The sequence below is a fragment of the Triticum urartu genome, chromosome 5A (assembly GCF_056163025.1).
Source record: "Triticum urartu cultivar PI428250 chromosome 5A, HENAU_Tu73, whole genome shotgun sequence".
In the NCBI taxonomy this organism is placed as follows: Eukaryota; Viridiplantae; Streptophyta; class Magnoliopsida; order Poales; family Poaceae; genus Triticum; species Triticum urartu.
In genome coordinates this window covers 467025205-467042821 of record NC_141877.1, presented here as the reverse complement: position 1 = coordinate 467042821, position 17617 = coordinate 467025205, and the positions used below count along the sequence as shown (strand labels likewise).

The following is a 17617-nucleotide window of genomic DNA, read 5'->3' as shown; positions in this document are numbered from 1 at the left end:
TACCGGACCAAAGCATTAACACATAGTGAATACATGAACTTCTCAAACTACGGTCATCACCGGTAAGTATCTCGATTATTGTCACTTCTGGGTTAACGGATCATAACACATAATAGGTGACTATAGACTTGCAAGATAGGATCAAGAACTCACATATATTCATGAAAACATAATAGGTTCAGATCTGAAATCATGGCACTCGGGCCCTAGTGACAAGCATTAAGCATAGCAAAGTCACAACAACATCAATCTCAGAACATAGGATCAAATCCTAACAAAACTAACTCGATTACATGATAAATCTCATCCAACCCATCATCGTTCAGCAAGCCTATGATGGAATTACTCACGTGCGGCGGTGAGCATCATGGAATTGGTGATGGAGGAAGGTTGATGATGACGATGGCGACAGATTCCCCTCTCCGGAGCCCCGAACGGACTCCAGATCAGCCCTCCCGAGAGAGTTTAGGGCTTGGCGGCGGCTCCTTATCGTAAAACGCGATGAATCCTTCTTTCTTATTTTTTTCTCCCCAAACGTGAATATATGGAGTCAGGATGAACATCGGTGGAGCATCAGGGGGCCCACGAGGCAGGGGGGCGCCCCCCCACCCTTGTGGACAGGGTGTGGGCCCCCTGACGTGGATCTTTTCGCCAGTATTTTTTATATATTCCAAAAATAATCTCCATTGATTTTCAGGTCATTCCGAGAACTTTTATTTCTTCACAAAAATAACACCATGGCAATTCTGCTGAAAACAATGTCAGTTTGGGTCAGTTCCATTCAAATCATGCAAGTTAGAGTCCAAAACAAGGGCAAAAAGTGTTTGGAAAAGTAGATACGACGGAGACGTATTAGGTATGAACCATAGAGAAGTTGGAATACAGTAGGTTTAACACCAATATAAATAAAGAATGAGTTGATTACAGTACCTTAAAGTGGTGGTTTGTTTTCTTATACTAACGGAGCTCATGAGATTTTCTGTTGAGTTTTGTGTTGTGAAGTTTTCAAGTTTTTGGGTAAGGATTTGATGGATTTTGGAATAAGGAGTGGCAAGAGCCTAAGCTTGGGGATGCCCAAGGCACCCCAAGGTAAAATTCAAGGACAACCAAAAGCCTAAGCTTGGGGATGCCCCGGAAGTCATTCCCTCTTTCGTCTTCGTCTATCGGTAACTTTACTTGAGGCTATATTTTTATTCACCACATGCTATGTGTTTTGCTTGGAGCGTCTTGTATGATTTGAGTCTTTGCTTTTTAGTTTACCACAATCATCCTTGCTGTACACACCCTTTTGGAGAGACACACATGAATCGGAATTTATTAGAATACTCTATGTGCTTCACTTATATCTTTTGAGCTAGATAATTTTGCTCTAGTTCTTCACTTATATATTTTTAGAGCACGGTGGTGATTTTATTTTATAGAAATTATTGATCTCTCATGCTTCACTTATATTATTTTGAGAGTCTTTTAGAACAACATGGTAATTTGTTTTGATTATGAAATTAGTCCTAATATGATAGGCATCCAAGATGGGTATAATAAAAACTTTCATATAAAGTGCATTGCATACTATGAGAAGTTTGATACTTGATGATTGTTTTGAGATATGAAGATGGTAATATTAGAGTCAAGCTAGTTGAGTAGTTGTGAATTTGAGAGATACTTGTGTTAAAGTTTGTGATTCCCGTAGCATGCACGTATGGTGAACCGTTATGTGATGAAGTCGGATCATGATTTATTTATTGATTGTCTTCCTTACGAGTGGCGGTCGGGGACGAGCTATGGTCTTTTCCTACCAATCTACCCCCTAGGAGCATGCGCGTAGTACTTTGTTTCGATAACTAATAAATTTTTGCAATAAGTATGTGATTTCTTTATGACTAATGTTGAGTCCATGGATTATACGCACTCTCACCCTTCCACCATTGCTAGCCTCTCTAGTACCGCGCAACTTTCACCGGTACCATAAACCCACCATATACCTACCCCAAAACAGCCACCATACCTACCTATTATGGCATTTCCATAGCCATTCCGAGATATATTGTCATGCAACTTTCCACCATTCCATTTATTATGACATGCTTCGTCATTGTCATACATGTCACTCTTGATTCATTTAATATCCCGGTACACTGCCGGAGGCATTCACATAGAGTCATATTTTGTTCTAAGTATCGTTGTAATTCTTGAGTTGTAGGTAAATAAAAGTGTGGTGATCATCATTATTAGAGCATTGTCCCATGTGAGGAAAGGATGATGGAGACTATGATTCCCCCACAAGTCGGGATGAGATTCCAGACGAAAAAAAGAGGCCATAAAAAGGAGAAAAAAGGCTGAAATAAAAAAATGAGAGAAAAAAAAGAAGGGGCAATGTTACTATCATTTTTCCACACTTGTGCTTCAAAGTAGCACCATGATTTTCATGATAGAGAGCCTCTTATTTTGTCACTTTCATATACTAGTGGGAATTTTTCATTATAGAACTTGGCTTGTATATTCCAATGATGGGCTTCCTCAAAATGCATAGGTCTTCATGAGAAAGCGAGTTGGATGCACACCCACTTAGTTTCTTTTGTTGAGCTTTCATACACTTGTAGCTCTAGTGCATCTGTTGCATGGCAATCCCTACTCACTCACATTGATATCTATTGATGGGCATATCGATAGCCCGTTGATACGCCTAGTTGATGTGAGACTATCTTCTCCTTTTTGTCTTCTCCACAACCACCATTCTATTCCACCTATAGTGCTATGTCCATGGCTCACGCTCATGTATTGCGTGAAGATTGAAAAAGTTGAGAACATCAAAAGTATGAAACAATTTCTTGGCTTGTCATCGGGTTTGTGCATGATTTAAATATTTTGTGTGATGAAGATAGAGCATAACCAGACTATATGATTTTGTAGGGATAACTTTCTTTGGCCATGTTATTTTGAGAAGACATGATTGCTTTATTAGTATGCTTGAAGTATTATTATTTTTATGTCAATATTAAACTTTTGTCTTGAATATTTCGGATATGAATATTTCATGCCACAATAAAGAAAATTACATTGAAAATTATGTTAGGTAGCATTCCACATCAAAAATTCTATTTTTATCATTTACCTACTCGAGGACGAGCATGAATTAAGCTTGGGGATGCTGATACGTCTCCAACGTATCTATAATTTTTAATTGTTACATGCTATTATATTATTTGTTTTGGATGTTTAATGGGCTTTAATATGCATTTTTATATTATTTTTTGGACTAACCTATTAACCGGAGGCCCGGTGCCAGTTGCTGTTTTTTGCCTATTTCAGTGTTTCGCAGAAAAGGAATATCAAACGGAATCCAAACGGAATGAAACCTTCGTGAGGATCTTTTTTGGAACAAACGCAATCCAGAAGACTTGGAGTGGAGGTCAAGGAAGCAACGAGGCGGCCACGAGGTAGGGCGGCGCGCCCCCGCCCTCGTGGGCCCCTCGTAGCTCCACCGACCTACTTCCTTCGTCTATATATACACTTATACCCTGAAAACATCCAGGAGAGCCACAAAACCACTTTTCCACCGCCGCAACCTTCTGTACCCGTGAGATCCCATCTAGGGACCTTTGTCGGCGATCTGCCGGAGGGGGATTCAATCACGGAGGGCTTCTACATCAACACCATAGCATCTCCGATGATGTGTGAGTAGTTTACCACAGACCTTCGGGTCTATGGTTATTAGCTAGATGGCTTCTTCTCTCTCTCTCTCTCTCTCTCTCTCTCTCTCTCTCTTTGGTTCTCAATACAAAGTTTTCCTCGATGTTCTTGGAGATCTATTCGATGTAATTCTTTTTGCGATGTGTTTGCCGAGATCCGATGAATTGTGGGTTTATGATTAAGATTATCTATGAACAATATTTGATTCTTCTCTGAATTCTTATATGCATGATTTGATATCTTTGCAAGTCTCTTCGAATTATCAGTTTGGTTTGGCCTACTAGATTGATCTTTCTTGCAATGGGAGAAGTGCTTAGCTTTGGGTTCAATCTTGCGGTGTCCTTTCCCAGTGATAGCAGGGGCAGCAAGGCACGTATTGTATTGTTGCCATCGAGGATAAAAAGATGGGGTTCATATTGTTTTAGTTTATCCATCTACATCATGTCATCTTGCCTAATGCGTTACTCTGTTCTTATGAACTTAATACTCTAGATGCATACTGGATAGCAGTCGATGTGTGGAGTAATAGTAGTAGATGCAGAATCGTTTAGGTCTACTTGACATGGACGTGATACCTATGTGCATGATCATGCCTAGATATCATCATAACTATGCACTTTTCTATCAATTGCTCGGCAGTAATTTGTTCACCCACCGTAATATATGCTATCTTGAGAGAAGCCACTAGTGAAACCTATGGCCCCCGGGTCTACTTTACATCATATAAGTTTCCGATCTACAATTCTAGTTTACTATTTATTTTGCAATCTTTATTTTCAATCTATACAACAAAAATACCAAAAATATTTATCTTATTATCTTTATCAGATCTCACTTTTGCAAGTGGCCGTGAAGGGATTGACAACCCCTTTATCGCGTTGGTTGTGAGGTTCTTATTTATTTGTGCAGGTACTAGGTGACTTGCGTGTAGTCTCCTACTGGATTGATACCTTGGTTCTCAAAAACTAAGTGAAATACTTACACTACTTTGCTGCATCACCCTTTCCTCTTCAAGGGACAACCAACGCATGCTCAAGAGGTAGCATGCACCCCTACAGGGAAGATGATCTATTGGAATAGCCGTGTCCACGGTAACAGAAGCTCGGAGTTGTATCCCGATCTACTACAACTAGAACTGTATACTTGAGACACTAAAAGGATATTATGGATCCGGGATCGCTTTCTCGCAGGTAGTTGAGGAAGGATCTCTCGGGGTTACTAAAATATACTTGTTATTTTATAATATACTAATCCGCACTCTTGTAATGTTGCAAGATACTAGTCTTCGATAGGCTAGGCCTTCCCTTCTTTTCTGGCATTTCTGTATTTTTAGTCCAAAGATATAGGCCTGTTCCTTTGATACTGATGCATACTTAGTATAGATCTGATGTAAATCTTGCGAGTACTTTGGGTGAGTACTCACGGTTGCTTTGCTACCTTTTTCCCTCTACCCGATTGCTGCGATCAGATGAAGGAGCCAAGGAGTCAGCTGATCCCGCCGATGACTACTACGCCGAGGGAGCCTACTACTATGTGGAGACCACCGATGACTAGGAGTAGTTAGGAGTCCCCAGGTAGGAGGCCTGCGCCTTTTCGATATAGATATCATTGTTTTTCTTAGCCTTCTTAAGGCATACTCGTTTACTTATGTCTGTACTCAGATGTTGTTGCTCCTGCTGACTTATGTATTCGAGCCTTTGTGGCCCTGGCTTTTAATACAAAGCTTTATGTTTGATTTGTGTCTAGAGTTGCTATCATCCCATGAGTCTCTGATCTTGATCGTGCACATTTGCGTGTATGATTAGTGCACAATCGAGTCGGGGGCGTCACACTGATACGTCTCCAACGTATCTATAATTTTTTATTGTTTCATGCTATTATATTATCAATCTTGGATGTTTTATACGCCTTTATATGCTATTTTATATGATTTTTGGGACTAACCTATTAACCTAGAGCCCAGTGCCAGTTTCTGTTTTTTCCTTGTTTTAGAGTATCGCAGAAAAGGAAAATCAAACGGAGTCCAATTGACCTGAAACTTCACGGAACTTATTTTTGAAAGGAAAGCAACCCGGGAGACATGGAGTCCACGTCAAGGAAGCTTCGTGGAAGCCAAGAGGTAGGGGGGCGCGCCCAACCCCTGGGCGCGCCCTCCACCCTCGTGGGCCCCTCGTGGCCCCCCCCCCCTGACGTACTTCTTCCGCCTATATATCTCCATATACCCGAAAATGATCGGGGAGCACAATAGATCAGGAGTTCCGCCGCCAGAAGCCTCCGTAGCCACCGAAAACCAATCTAGACCCGTTCCGGCACCCTGCCGGAGGGGGCAATCCCTCTCCGGTGGCCATCTTCATCATCCTGGTGCTCTCCATGACGAGGAGGGAGTAATTCTCCCTCGGGGCTGAGGGTATGTACCAGTAGCTATGTGTTTGATCTCTCTCTCTCTCTCTCGTGTTCTTGAGGTGATACGATCTTGATGTATCGCGAGCTTTGCTATTATATTTGGATCCTATGATGTTTCTTCCCCCCTCTACTCTCTTGTAATGGATTGAGTTTCCCCTTTGAAGTTATCTTATCGGATTGAGTCTTTAAAGATTTGAGAACACTTGATGTATGTCTTGCCGTGCGTATCTGTGGTGACAATGGGATATCATGTGATTCACTTGATGTATGTTTTGGTGATCAACTTGCGGTTTCCGCCCATGAACCTATGCATAGGGGTTGGCACACATTTTCGTCATGATTCTCCGGTAGAAACTTTGGGGCACTCTTTGAGGTTCTTTGTGTTGGTTGAATAGATGGATCTGAGATTGTGTGATGCATATCGTATAATCAAACTCACGGATACTTGAGGTGACATTGGAGTATCTAGGTGACATTAGGGTTTTGGTTGATTTGTGTCTTAAGGTGTTATTCTAGTACGAACTCTAGGGCTGTTTGTGACACTTATTGGAATAGCCCAACGGATTGATTGGGAAGAATAACTTTGAGGTGGTTTCGTACCCTACCATAATCTCTTCGTTCGTTCTCCGCTATTAGTGACTTTGGAGTGACTCTTTGTTGCATGTTGAGAGATAGTTATGTGATCCAATTATGTTATTATTGTCGAGGGAACTTGCACTAGTGAAAGTATGAACCCTAGGCCTTGTTTCCTAGCATTGCAATACCGTTTACGCTCACTTTTATCATTCGTTACCTTGCTGTTTTTATATTTTCATATTACAAAAACTATTATCTACCATCCATATACCACTTGTATCACTATCTCTTCGCCGAACTAGTGCACCTATACAATTTACCATTGTATTGGGTGTGTTGGGGACACAAGAGACTCTTTGTTATTTGGTTGCAGGGTTGCTTGAGAGAGACCATCTTCATCCTACGCCTCCTACGGATTGATAAACCTTAGGTCATCCACTTGAGGGAAATTTGCTACTGTCCTATAAACCTCTGCACTTGGAGGCCCAACAACGTCTACAAGAAGAAGGTTGTGTAGTAGACATCACACACATAGGACAAGCATTCTCAACAATAGAAACCATTGCATCAGAAGACCAAAGGCAAGGAGAGATGGAAAAACCAGAAGGGGTTCAACAGGGAGGGGGAAAGAAAAGAAGGAATAAACATGATCCGTAATGGGAGCAGGGTTAGAGATCATTTCCCCAATGATGTTAAGGCAAACAATAGAACGACTGCACCGTTACCCATTAGCAATGCAAAAAGGTAATAGCATCCCCTTTAAGAGATAAACAACTACGATGTTGCGAGTACGCCTTCTCCAGTTGATGAATCTCCATAATAGCAACTTCTAGGGCGTATCTCTAGGCCCAACCAGAGTGTGATAAACCAATTGAGCGGCAATAACATCAGAGTTTTTTATTTGATCAAAGAGTGTTAATTTAACTATACGCGCATGAGCCACATGTTTGGCACCCCAACCTTTCAGAAACTCTCGCATGTTTTGAGAACAAAAAACACCATTGATCTATAGGCCCAAAAGATCTAGGTTGGAAGATATGAGGGTAGAAATTTTATCAGAAAAATGGCACGATACCTTCTATGAGCAACGAAGAAGATTCAAAATGAAATCTAGGCTTAATACAAACAGTCAAGTCACAAGAGTCAAGGAGGAGAGGGGTATAATCCGAGCCAATGTGTGCATCAGCCACCAATGAAGAACGAGGAAACATGTGATCCCAATCTGGATAAATAAACACCGATATAGCATAGACCTAACGGGGTCAACCTGACAGAATCAAATTGAAATCTAGGCTTAATATAAGTTATCAAGTCACGAGAGTCAAGGAGGAAAGGAGTATGATCCGCGCCAATGTGTGCATCAGCCACCAAAGAAGAATGAGGAAACACGGAAATTCAATTTGGCTCCCGGGGCCAATTTTTTCTTCTCAAGGGTTTAGGATTTATGGGCCAAAATGCCCCTTCCGAGGAAACAAGTGATCTCAATCTGGACAAATAAAAAATAAACTTCCTATTTGATTCTACAATAACACTCGAAAGTAAAGAAGGTTATACTTGTATACTTGAGCCATCGTGCATAGCAAAGGGTCACTGCCACTAGCTTAGCTAAGAGCAATTTCCCTAGCAAAGAAATCAATTATACCGGTCTCTCCCCCCACCCCAAGACCATCACCGTCGCCTCCTTCCCCGCTCGATCCCGGCGGTCCGGCGGATCTAGCCGCACACCGGCCGGATCCGGGCTCTCCTCCCTCTGCTCTTCCCTTCCCTCCCTCGGATCCACCCTCGTGCCGCCTTCCCGGGAGGCGGTTGGGGCGGCGTGCAGCTCTCCACTTCGGCCCCTCCTACCCTGCCCCCCCACCACCGCCTACGGGTGCCCCCGGCTCTGGCCCGGGTGGTGTCGGTGGCGGCGGGATGTCCTCTTCCTGCACACGCGTCCTCCCTTCCCGGGGTGGGGGGCGGCGACAATGCTGATCGGCTAGGCGGCGGCCAGGCTACCCGGCGGCGGGCGAGGTGGCAGCGGGGCGGCTTGGTGGCGCGGCGTGACTGGCGGCGCGCCCCCGGCTCAGATCTGAGCCATGCGGGCCCCATCTGGGTCCTAGCAGTCGCCCCCCCCCCCCCGGTGTGACTTCGTTGTCCTCTGCGCGGTGAGGAGGAGGAGCAGCTCGGACTGGGAGCGGTGACGCCAACGGCGTGCCTGCTACAACGCGAAGGAGGGAGCTTTACGGGCCTTTGATGGCCCGGACGGGCCCATGGGTCCACGGGCTTGGTATGCTCCTGCTATTGCGTCCGGTCAGCAATCGTCATTGGCGGTGGAGGTTGAGCCCATCCGCTTGTCGACAATGCTGCTGCCTCTAGTCCCGGCTCCTTTTCTTTGGTGTGCAAACTTCAGTTCGTGGTGTCGTGGTGAGACGGCGTGGGAAGCTTCAAGACCGTGGTGGAGCAGGGTGGTGGTCGGCTTGGTGGCGGGCTCCGGAGCGCTTGAGGTGAAGGTTGGGATCAGGAGAAATCCGTGCCGGTCTGGCCGGCACCAACGCGGTGGCGCCTGAGGGTGCCGCCGGACCTTCCTGGAGGGCGTCGGGGGCTACCCTTCCTCTCTCCTCGTCGCGTATCATGGGAAACCCTTGGTAGCAGCGTCATCATCGTCGTGTCCCTTCTTGGAGGTGTTGATTGGTACCAGCGCTTCGGAGTCTAGGATCTTGGTGGGAGATCTCCGGTGGGCGCAGTGGTCGTGAGGCTTCGTCGTTTTGGTCGATCCGCCATTGTCGACATTTGTTTTTTTTGTATTTTCTCTTTCGGTTCTTTTGGGTGTATCTGTGCTGCTTCCGCCCCAGCACCTATCATTGGTTGTATCGGTAATACAAAGCCGGGGGAAACCCTTTTTCGGTAGCAAAGGGTCACTGGATCGGGGTGAGTCCACCGATGCATTGTTTTGTGTGTATGTGTGTGCGCGTGCGTTCCCTTGTCTGAATCTACTCTCTTTTTTTCCGTGAAGAGAGCTGCTTCTACTACTCAAGGCCGTGCCAGGCCTTGGCTAAGGATGGAGCGTGATCATGGGCTCAAATATGGGAGCTGGAAATGCCGGGAGGAGGAAGACTGTGCGTGACCGGCACCTCAGGGTGTTGTGCCTAGTGGCTTATGAAGTTCCCCCTCTCCCGTGGTCTCGTGGTCCACCAGTATCGTCCGTGACGTAGCGGGCTCTGTAGTCGCTTCCCTGAGCCAAGTGGAGCCACGCGCAAGGCCAGGAGGACCAGGAAACATGCGAATGCTATTTCTTGCATTAAGCAAGACTTTAGGAACTTGCGCCATGAGTTTCAATAGTAACGACCCGGCCAACTCGCGCACACTTTAAAAGAAAAATAGAGAAAAAGGAGCGCCATGAGGGGATTCGGACCATTGTTTCCTAGATAGATTTCAACGATGCGGGTTGTAGGGATTCTGATTGAGTTGTAGGGCGGGTTGTAGTTAAGGCAAAATGAGCCCGTGTTTCACTGGTTTTTTCATTCCTTAAATTTTTTCAAATGCTAGATTAACATTTTTTAAATACAAGATTAACATTTTTCTAATACATGGCCAACATTTTCTCTATGTACATTTAACATTTTTCAAATGCTTTATCAACATTTTTCAAATGCAAGATTAACATTTTCCTAACGCATGGTCAACATCTTTTCCATAAACATTTAACATTTTTCAAATGCTTTATTAACATTTTTGAAATACTTGTTCAACATTTTTTGAAATGTCTGATTAATATTTTCATATACATGATCAAAAGATCTCCATAATTATTTAATACATGGTCAAAAAAAATTTATACACATCCAAAATTTTCAAACATTTTAAAATACTTGTTAAATATATTTTAAATAGATGATCAACTTTTTTCACACCAATTTATATTTTTGTATACATGGTCAACATATTTTCTATACATATTTAACTTTTTTCAAAAACTTATAAAAATATATTTTTTAATATATATTTTTAAATTTCTTGAGAGTGTAAACAAAAGTGAAAAATAAATAAATAAAAGGTCAGATACGAAAAAGAGGCAGTGGCCCTGCGTGAGCTGGGCCGGCCCATTTTGCAGGGAGACACCAGAAACGACTGGCCTCAGATTGTAACGGTGTCCACCTTGAGGTGGACATTTCTTTTTGAGGATCAACGTCGGCCTTGATCCTTTTTTCTTTTTGAGGATCAACGTCGGCCTTGAGCCGTGCAGATTCCTCCGAGCCTTTGTCCATCTGCTTGAGGTGGACATTTTTGGGATTGCCTGAAAGAGCATACAGACATGTACACTGTACAGACAACAGTCCCACAATGGCTTATCCATGGATCCGCTTTCATCCGGACCAGACCAGTAGAGCCCACCCAATCTGGCGGTGTACTTACTTATATACACTAACTAAGAAGAGTTTCTTTGCTTTAAAAAAAACTAAGAAGAGTTCCTAAAGAGAGTAAACGTCTGTACCGTGTTCATTTTCAACAGCACAAAACGTGTACCTTTGAGTAGCAGTTAGCTAGGCAGCGGAATCTATATATTCATTCAATTACTAAGCTCCTTTGATTTGGAGCCTCCCGGTGCATCGTGGTGCTTGTAAGGGTATGTGTGTCTCCAGTTGAATGAACGTGTACCTCTCGTATGCTCATGAATTTCCCTTGGTCTTTTTCTATTTTTATTTTTATTCATTAAGATTTATTATAATTTTTTAATGTTAATTTAAAATTCATGAACATTTTTAGAATTCTCAAATTTTTCTAAATTTCGTGTAGTCCATGAACATTTTAAAATTGTGAACCTTTTGTCAAATTCATGGACACTATTTGAAAGCCACTAATATTTTTGAAATTTGTGAATATTTTAGAAAATCATGGGTTTTCTAGTTCAGAACAATTGTTAAAATCCAAGATGTTTTTTACATTTGTGAACATCTTTTGATTTAGTAAAGTTTTTTAAATAAAAAATGATAGTCAGCGTTTTCTGAGATAATGGAATAGGAGCTCCTAAGGGCTCACACAACCGCCATCGACTAAGACCAAGGCCAAACCTGTAAGAACACCACAACCACGCATAAAACAAATCCACTCTTCTTCAGAATAAATATCGTCTCGAACGACAGCCCAACACGATATACGAATGAAACAAAAACTGTCAGAACATAACTAAACCCGAAGCCAACGTAAATAAAAGAAATGAAACAATTGACTGCAATAACCTGCTAGAGAATAGAAACTTAATCTCAGAAGTGAAGAACGATGCGGTAAAGTAGCCTCTAGTAGTTATTGATCATACCAGAGTTGACCAACGTATAGTGAACACACAAGTTTTAAATGCTCGAATTATATGTGATGCACTTTGAAAAAGACAACTACAAATCTGACGTCAGACTTTGGACCATGCTAAATTGAATGTTTTTTTGTGGCAACCAAAAATATTTGATTTGAAAAAATATTACCTCCATTGAAATAAAACCACATCACTTATTTCCTAACAGAGGGAGTACTATGGTAGATGCTTCAGTCTCTCCGCGCCAAACCTATCTATATATACCTACTGTTGCAGAAAATCACAGGCGTGGACTTCATCGACCGCTCGACAGCGCCTGCACTGCACGCGAGGTACGGAGACAGCGGGACACGAAACCATTTACATACATGCCAAGGACTCGCACACTGTTTTTGTCCTCGTCAGCATATGCGTAGTAAATTGACATCGAGCGGCATGGCCGCACGTCTACGTCCACTCATTTCTTCTTTTTCGTGATGAACTGATGAGGTAGCTCCTCCTCTGCTACTTAAGGCCGCGCCAGCAAGAAGGGAGGAGCAGATCGACCGGCCTTGGCTAAGGATCAGCGCGACCATGGCCACAGGTGTGACGGTGTGCGTCACCGGCGCCGCCGGGTATTGCGCCTCGTGGCTCGTGAAGCTCCTCCTCTCCCGTGGCTACGCCGTCCACGGCACTGTCCGCGACCTCTGTACGTACACCCTCCATACATAAGGCTGGTTGTAATGTGGAGTATCATATACTAGTATTATACATATGATATTAGTATATAATACTACGTTCGTAATGCATGATATCATATGTTGGTACTCCCTTCGGTCTTTTTTAGTTCGCATATTAGATTTGTCTGAAGTCAAACCTCGTAAAGTTTGACCTAATTTTGTAGAAAAAAATACCAACATTCATAATGTGAAATCAATACTAGTAGACGCGTCATGACTTAGTTTCATGTTGTATAACTTTATCATGGTAGACGTTGATATTTTTTCATATAAACATCGTCAAACTTTGTAAAGTTTGACTTCAGACAATTCTTAGGTGGTGTTTGGTTCTCTAGTCCTAGGACTTTTTCTAGTCCCAACTAAAAAGTCTCTAGTCCCTAAAAAGTCTCTCCCTGTTTGTTTCCAGAGACTAAAAAGTCCCTAGTCCCTTCCTAGAGGTTATTAAATGACCATGTTGCCCCTAGTATATAGAAAAATAACAATTAAACAACATCATGGGGTGGCGGGTCAATGGGTGCATGGAGGGGCATTATTGGAAAAGTCCCAAAAAGTCTCAAAAAGACTCTCCTTGAGAGTTTTCTTCATTTAGTCCCAAATGCCTAGTTTAGTCCCTAAAAAGTCCCTCCCGTTTGGTAAAAAAGTCTCTAAGAGGGACTTTTTTCTAGTCCCTACACAAAAAAGTCCCTGAAAACAAACACCCCCTTATATGCAGAGTAAAAAGGACCGGAGGGAGTATCATATAAGACTACATTTATTGCCATGCATGACACAAAGTAGCACATCATTTAATATGATACAGTATTATGATATAATACTCAATCTTCTATTTCTTCATTTAATTCTATGCCATCTCATCAAAATTGCTTAGTAGGCGTGCATGATACTACCTATGATACTCCCATCACGACTAGCCTAAGACTAGTTACAATGGGAAGTAAGTTAGACTAGTAACATCACATTTTACTAAGCTATGTTACTACTTTCACAGTGGGTAGTAACATATGTGTTGTCATATTATGGTTCATTTATTAGCCTATAGACTCATATTGTCTTGGTATGTGTGATGTTACAGTAACTAGCTAAGTTACCACCATCACCTCTCTCATCATTAAATATGTGTCACATAAGCAAAATTATCTTAAAAAGTGTGATGTTACTCTCACTGTGGCCAGCCTAATGCAATGCAATGGAAATATTATGTTATGATAGAATTATCCTGGTGGAAAGATAAATCTTTTTGTGTTAGTAGATACAAGCCCACGCTATAGATGTAAATGTAAGCACTATATATTATATATGCTACTATGCAGGTATCTGTTAATTTGGAAATTTAGGTCGTTTTTTGAAAGAAAAAAAAAATCAAGTTTGCTTCTATGGATATGCCATGTTTATAGCTTCATACCTGGGATGCGATCATACCAGTACCTAAAGCACCGGATGCCATCAGAATTTCGAAGTTAAGCATGCTTGTGCGAGAGTAGTGCTAGGATGGATAACCTCTAGAAAGTCCTCGTGTCGCATTTCCTTTGAATTACCCCACTAAAAAAAGGCTTCATACTTAACATGAAACCTTTTTGTGCCTTAAAAAAGACATTCCATGTGTTCAGTTTTTCAATAAGATAGGCTACAATATACATGAAGGCTTTCGTGTTTCACTCTTTTGATATTTCAGGTGATAACAAGACTGCCCATCTAAGGCGCTTAGATAATGCTGCTAGCAACCTCAAGCTTTTCAAGGCTGATCTCCTTGACTATGATGCAATGGCATCTGCCATTTCGGGATGCCAGGGTGTTTTCCATGTGGCGACTCCTGTTCCTTCAGGAGAATTAACCGATCCAGAGGTAAGCAAGTTTCATACCTGGTTTGTGATGTATACCAGCTGGTGCAAAGGCCGGAGATGTTCTCTTCCATTAGCCAAAAAAAGAGAAATTTTAGATGGTCCCAAAATAACATGAGCCACCAGTTTTGTTAGATCCAACAGACAATGTTAGTATCACCTCTTGGAAGGTAATACAGTATTGATGAAACCATGGGGTCAATATAAACATTGCACTTAGGGCTGCAAGAAAAGCTTGAGACTTGTGAGTCGCTTGAGATTAATTAGCCTTTTATCTTGACTCAAAAAGAAATGAACTTAGTATGAGCATTTTATGTAGCTCGATAAAGAAATAGACTAATTTTGAGCCAACATTGGATCACTCAGTTTTAGCTCAATATAATATAATTATATTAAATAATATTGATATATATATATAATAAAAATAAATAATTTATTATCATATATGTTGTGTGCGATTTTACTCCATTTTATCTACTACTAGCAAACATGGTAGCTTACCTCATTATGGTATGGTACTTGGTCATTGGTGTGTTAAATATCCTGCATTTTTTGGGCCAAAGTTTGGAAGTGGACCTTTCTTTTGCTAGTTCATCCATGAAATGTTTCTATTAAATACTAGTCTCCGGTTGAGAGAGAATAAGTCAAACTATCTTTATAAAATGGTATCATTGTTTTGATTGGAATAATATGTTATACTGGTTTCTTGTGTTGTATTGCTTGTTCAAAAAATTGACGATGGTTATTAAAAAACCATGTTAAGATTATTTAAAACATCATGTTCTTTAGCTTTAAAGTACCTCGAGACCGTTACGCGCTACACACGAGCCACTTTATATAGCTTGACCTTGAGATTTACTCAGTTTGAGCTCGCTTTAATTTTAGTTTAAGTTGAGGTGAGCCTATTCCACCTCGGTCGAACTTGTATCGGTTGCGGCTCTAATTGCACTATGTGCAAACATAAGAACACATATAATATTATTAAAACACAATATTAATTAACTAAAGACATGATAAAGGTAATTCAAACTGAGGACATCATACTTCAACAGCTTTCCATTCCCTAAAAAATTGTTGGTATAGAGAAAGTTGGCACTAAAACATACTCCAGCAGATTCTGTATTCTCAATACTTTTTGGTGATCACAAGAAAACACCCCATCTTTCCAAGATGCATCTTCAGATATATCTTTCCCAATACATGCCACGTCACTGCACTGCCATAACCGTCAGACCACCGTCAATTCTCGGCGATGAACCGCCATCAGACCATCACGTCGCCACTGGATGGCCGCATGATGCCGTCGTGATCACACCACCACCACCTCGTCGCCACCCGTCGTTGTGCCGCACCAGCATGCCGCCTTGCCATCCCGATAGATGGGCCCGCAACGGGTGTCCCACACATCAGTAACTGTACCAAATAACGGTCAAAGACTTTGACCCGACGACATACCTCCTTTGGCCTTTTGTAAGGGTAGGCCAATAAGGAGGGGCTAGAAATGCTCTTAGATCACTACTTTATAGTAATCTAAACCATCTTATATTTCTTTGCTTCCCGCAAAAAAATCTTATATTTCTTTGCAGAGATAGTAATTATTAAGAAAAACAAAAAAAATGATAATAATGTGGAATCATATCTAACGTGTACACATAATGGTGCAGCTACAAATGTTGGGGCCTGCTGTTACCGGCACCACGAACGTGCTCAAGGCCGCCTCCGCCGCAAATGTCCGACGAGTGGTCGTCGTGTCATCCATGGTTGCTGTGGAGATCAACCCCAAAGACTGGCCCCAAGGCAAGATCAGAGACGAGAGCTGTTGGTCAGACACAGAATTCTGTAGGAGCAATGAGGTAATAATAACAACTTAAGAGACAACGTGTGGTACCGTATATTTTTCTATCCAAACACGACGACACCATTTTGCACCATGTATTTGCAGAGCTGGTACCCTGTTGCCAAGATCGCGGCAGAAGCGGCGGCGCTGGAGTACGGGCGTGAAACCGGGCTCGACGTGGTGACACTGAACCCTGCACTGGTGTTTGGCCCCCTGCTCCAGCCGACCGTCAACGCGAGTAGCCAGTTCCTCATCTACTTGCTCAAAGGTTTTAGCTATAGCCGTCTTCACTTCACACATTTGAGTTCACCTAACAAGCAGCGATAGTACGTGCATTCCCTGCTCTTGATCTATTCACGATGTTTTCGACGTGTGCATGCAGGAGGCCGTGATCAGGTGAGGGACAAGCTGTGGCACATCGTGGACGTCCGCGACGTCGCCGGCGCGCTGCTCCTGCTCTACGAGACACCCGGAGCCACCGGCCGGCACATCTGCGCGCCACACTTCATCACCGTCAGGGAGCTGTTGCGTTTGCTCAAGAGCATGTACCCTGGGTACCCCTACATATCTGAGTAGGAGTTCTATTCTAATTATCCCGTGATGATTTGGCATATGTTGTTGTTGTTGTCTAGGATTAACTGACAATACGATTGGTTGGGTATTTGGCAGGGAGAGCATATATGACATGGATCACCCGGCTCCGATGACCTCCGAAAAGCTGGAGAAGCTGGGGTGGAGCCAGCGGCCGCTGAGGGACACGATAGCAGACACCGTCGAGTTCTGCCGGGAGGCCGGGTTTCTTGAGGGCGCCGATGGTGATGACGTGCCCTGCCGCTTCCCTCCTCTTTTCAACAATATCTAGCGTCAAGCAAGAATTTGAAGAATTTTGGGCGAGCATATATAGTGTTGCTCCTCTATTATTGCTACCTTTGTGTGTGTAATAGGTGTGATATAGAAATGTCTGGACGGACCAACATGTAAGACCCGCAATAATAAGATGAACCCTGCAATTCAACATGACTGCCAACATTATGCTGCTGACCTCCCACTCGCAATTCTGATTAACCACGGTCTATGGGCCGGTAGATGATAGCCTCAAGGAGAGCTTTTTGGCTGAGATGTGCAGCTCTACACCACCCCTAGGCCAACCATGGATTGTGCTCGGTGAATTCAACCAAATTTACGAAGCCAGGGACAAAAACAACCTCAACCTCAATCGCAGACTCATGGGTGAATTCCTCAATGCCATCAATTATGCTGAATTGCT

The 17617-nt window shown here is 42.7% G+C and overlaps 1 protein-coding gene across 1 annotated transcript; it reads left to right on the top strand.

Moving 5' to 3' along the window:
• The first annotated feature begins 12409 nt into the window (after nt 1-12409).
• Nucleotides 12410-17391, top strand: LOC125556290 (cinnamoyl-CoA reductase 1-like). Its single transcript, XM_048719056.2, has 6 exons — nt 12410-12644; nt 14348-14517; nt 16178-16366; nt 16456-16618; nt 16733-16922; nt 17020-17391. The coding sequence occupies exons 1-6, from the start codon at nt 12530-12532 to the stop codon at nt 17210-17212; spliced, it is 1020 nt and encodes a 339-aa protein (XP_048575013.1). The 5' UTR covers nt 12410-12529; the 3' UTR covers nt 17213-17391.
• Nucleotides 17392-17617: the final 226 nt, after the last annotated feature.

What these genes read in the sequence shown, in the direction of transcription:
- LOC125556290 (XM_048719056.2), top strand. Translation starts at nt 12,530, where the DNA reads ATGGCCACAGGTGTGACGGTGTGCGTCACCGGCGCCGCCGGGTATTGC. An exon ending in GAGAATTAACCGATCCAGAG is followed by an intron (nt 14,518 to 16,177) that starts GTAAGCAAGTTT and finishes ATAATGGTGCAG; the next exon opens with CTACAAATGTTGGGGCCTGC. An exon ending in CCTCATCTACTTGCTCAAAG is followed by an intron (nt 16,619 to 16,732) that starts GTTTTAGCTATA and finishes GTGTGCATGCAG; the next exon opens with GAGGCCGTGATCAGGTGAGG.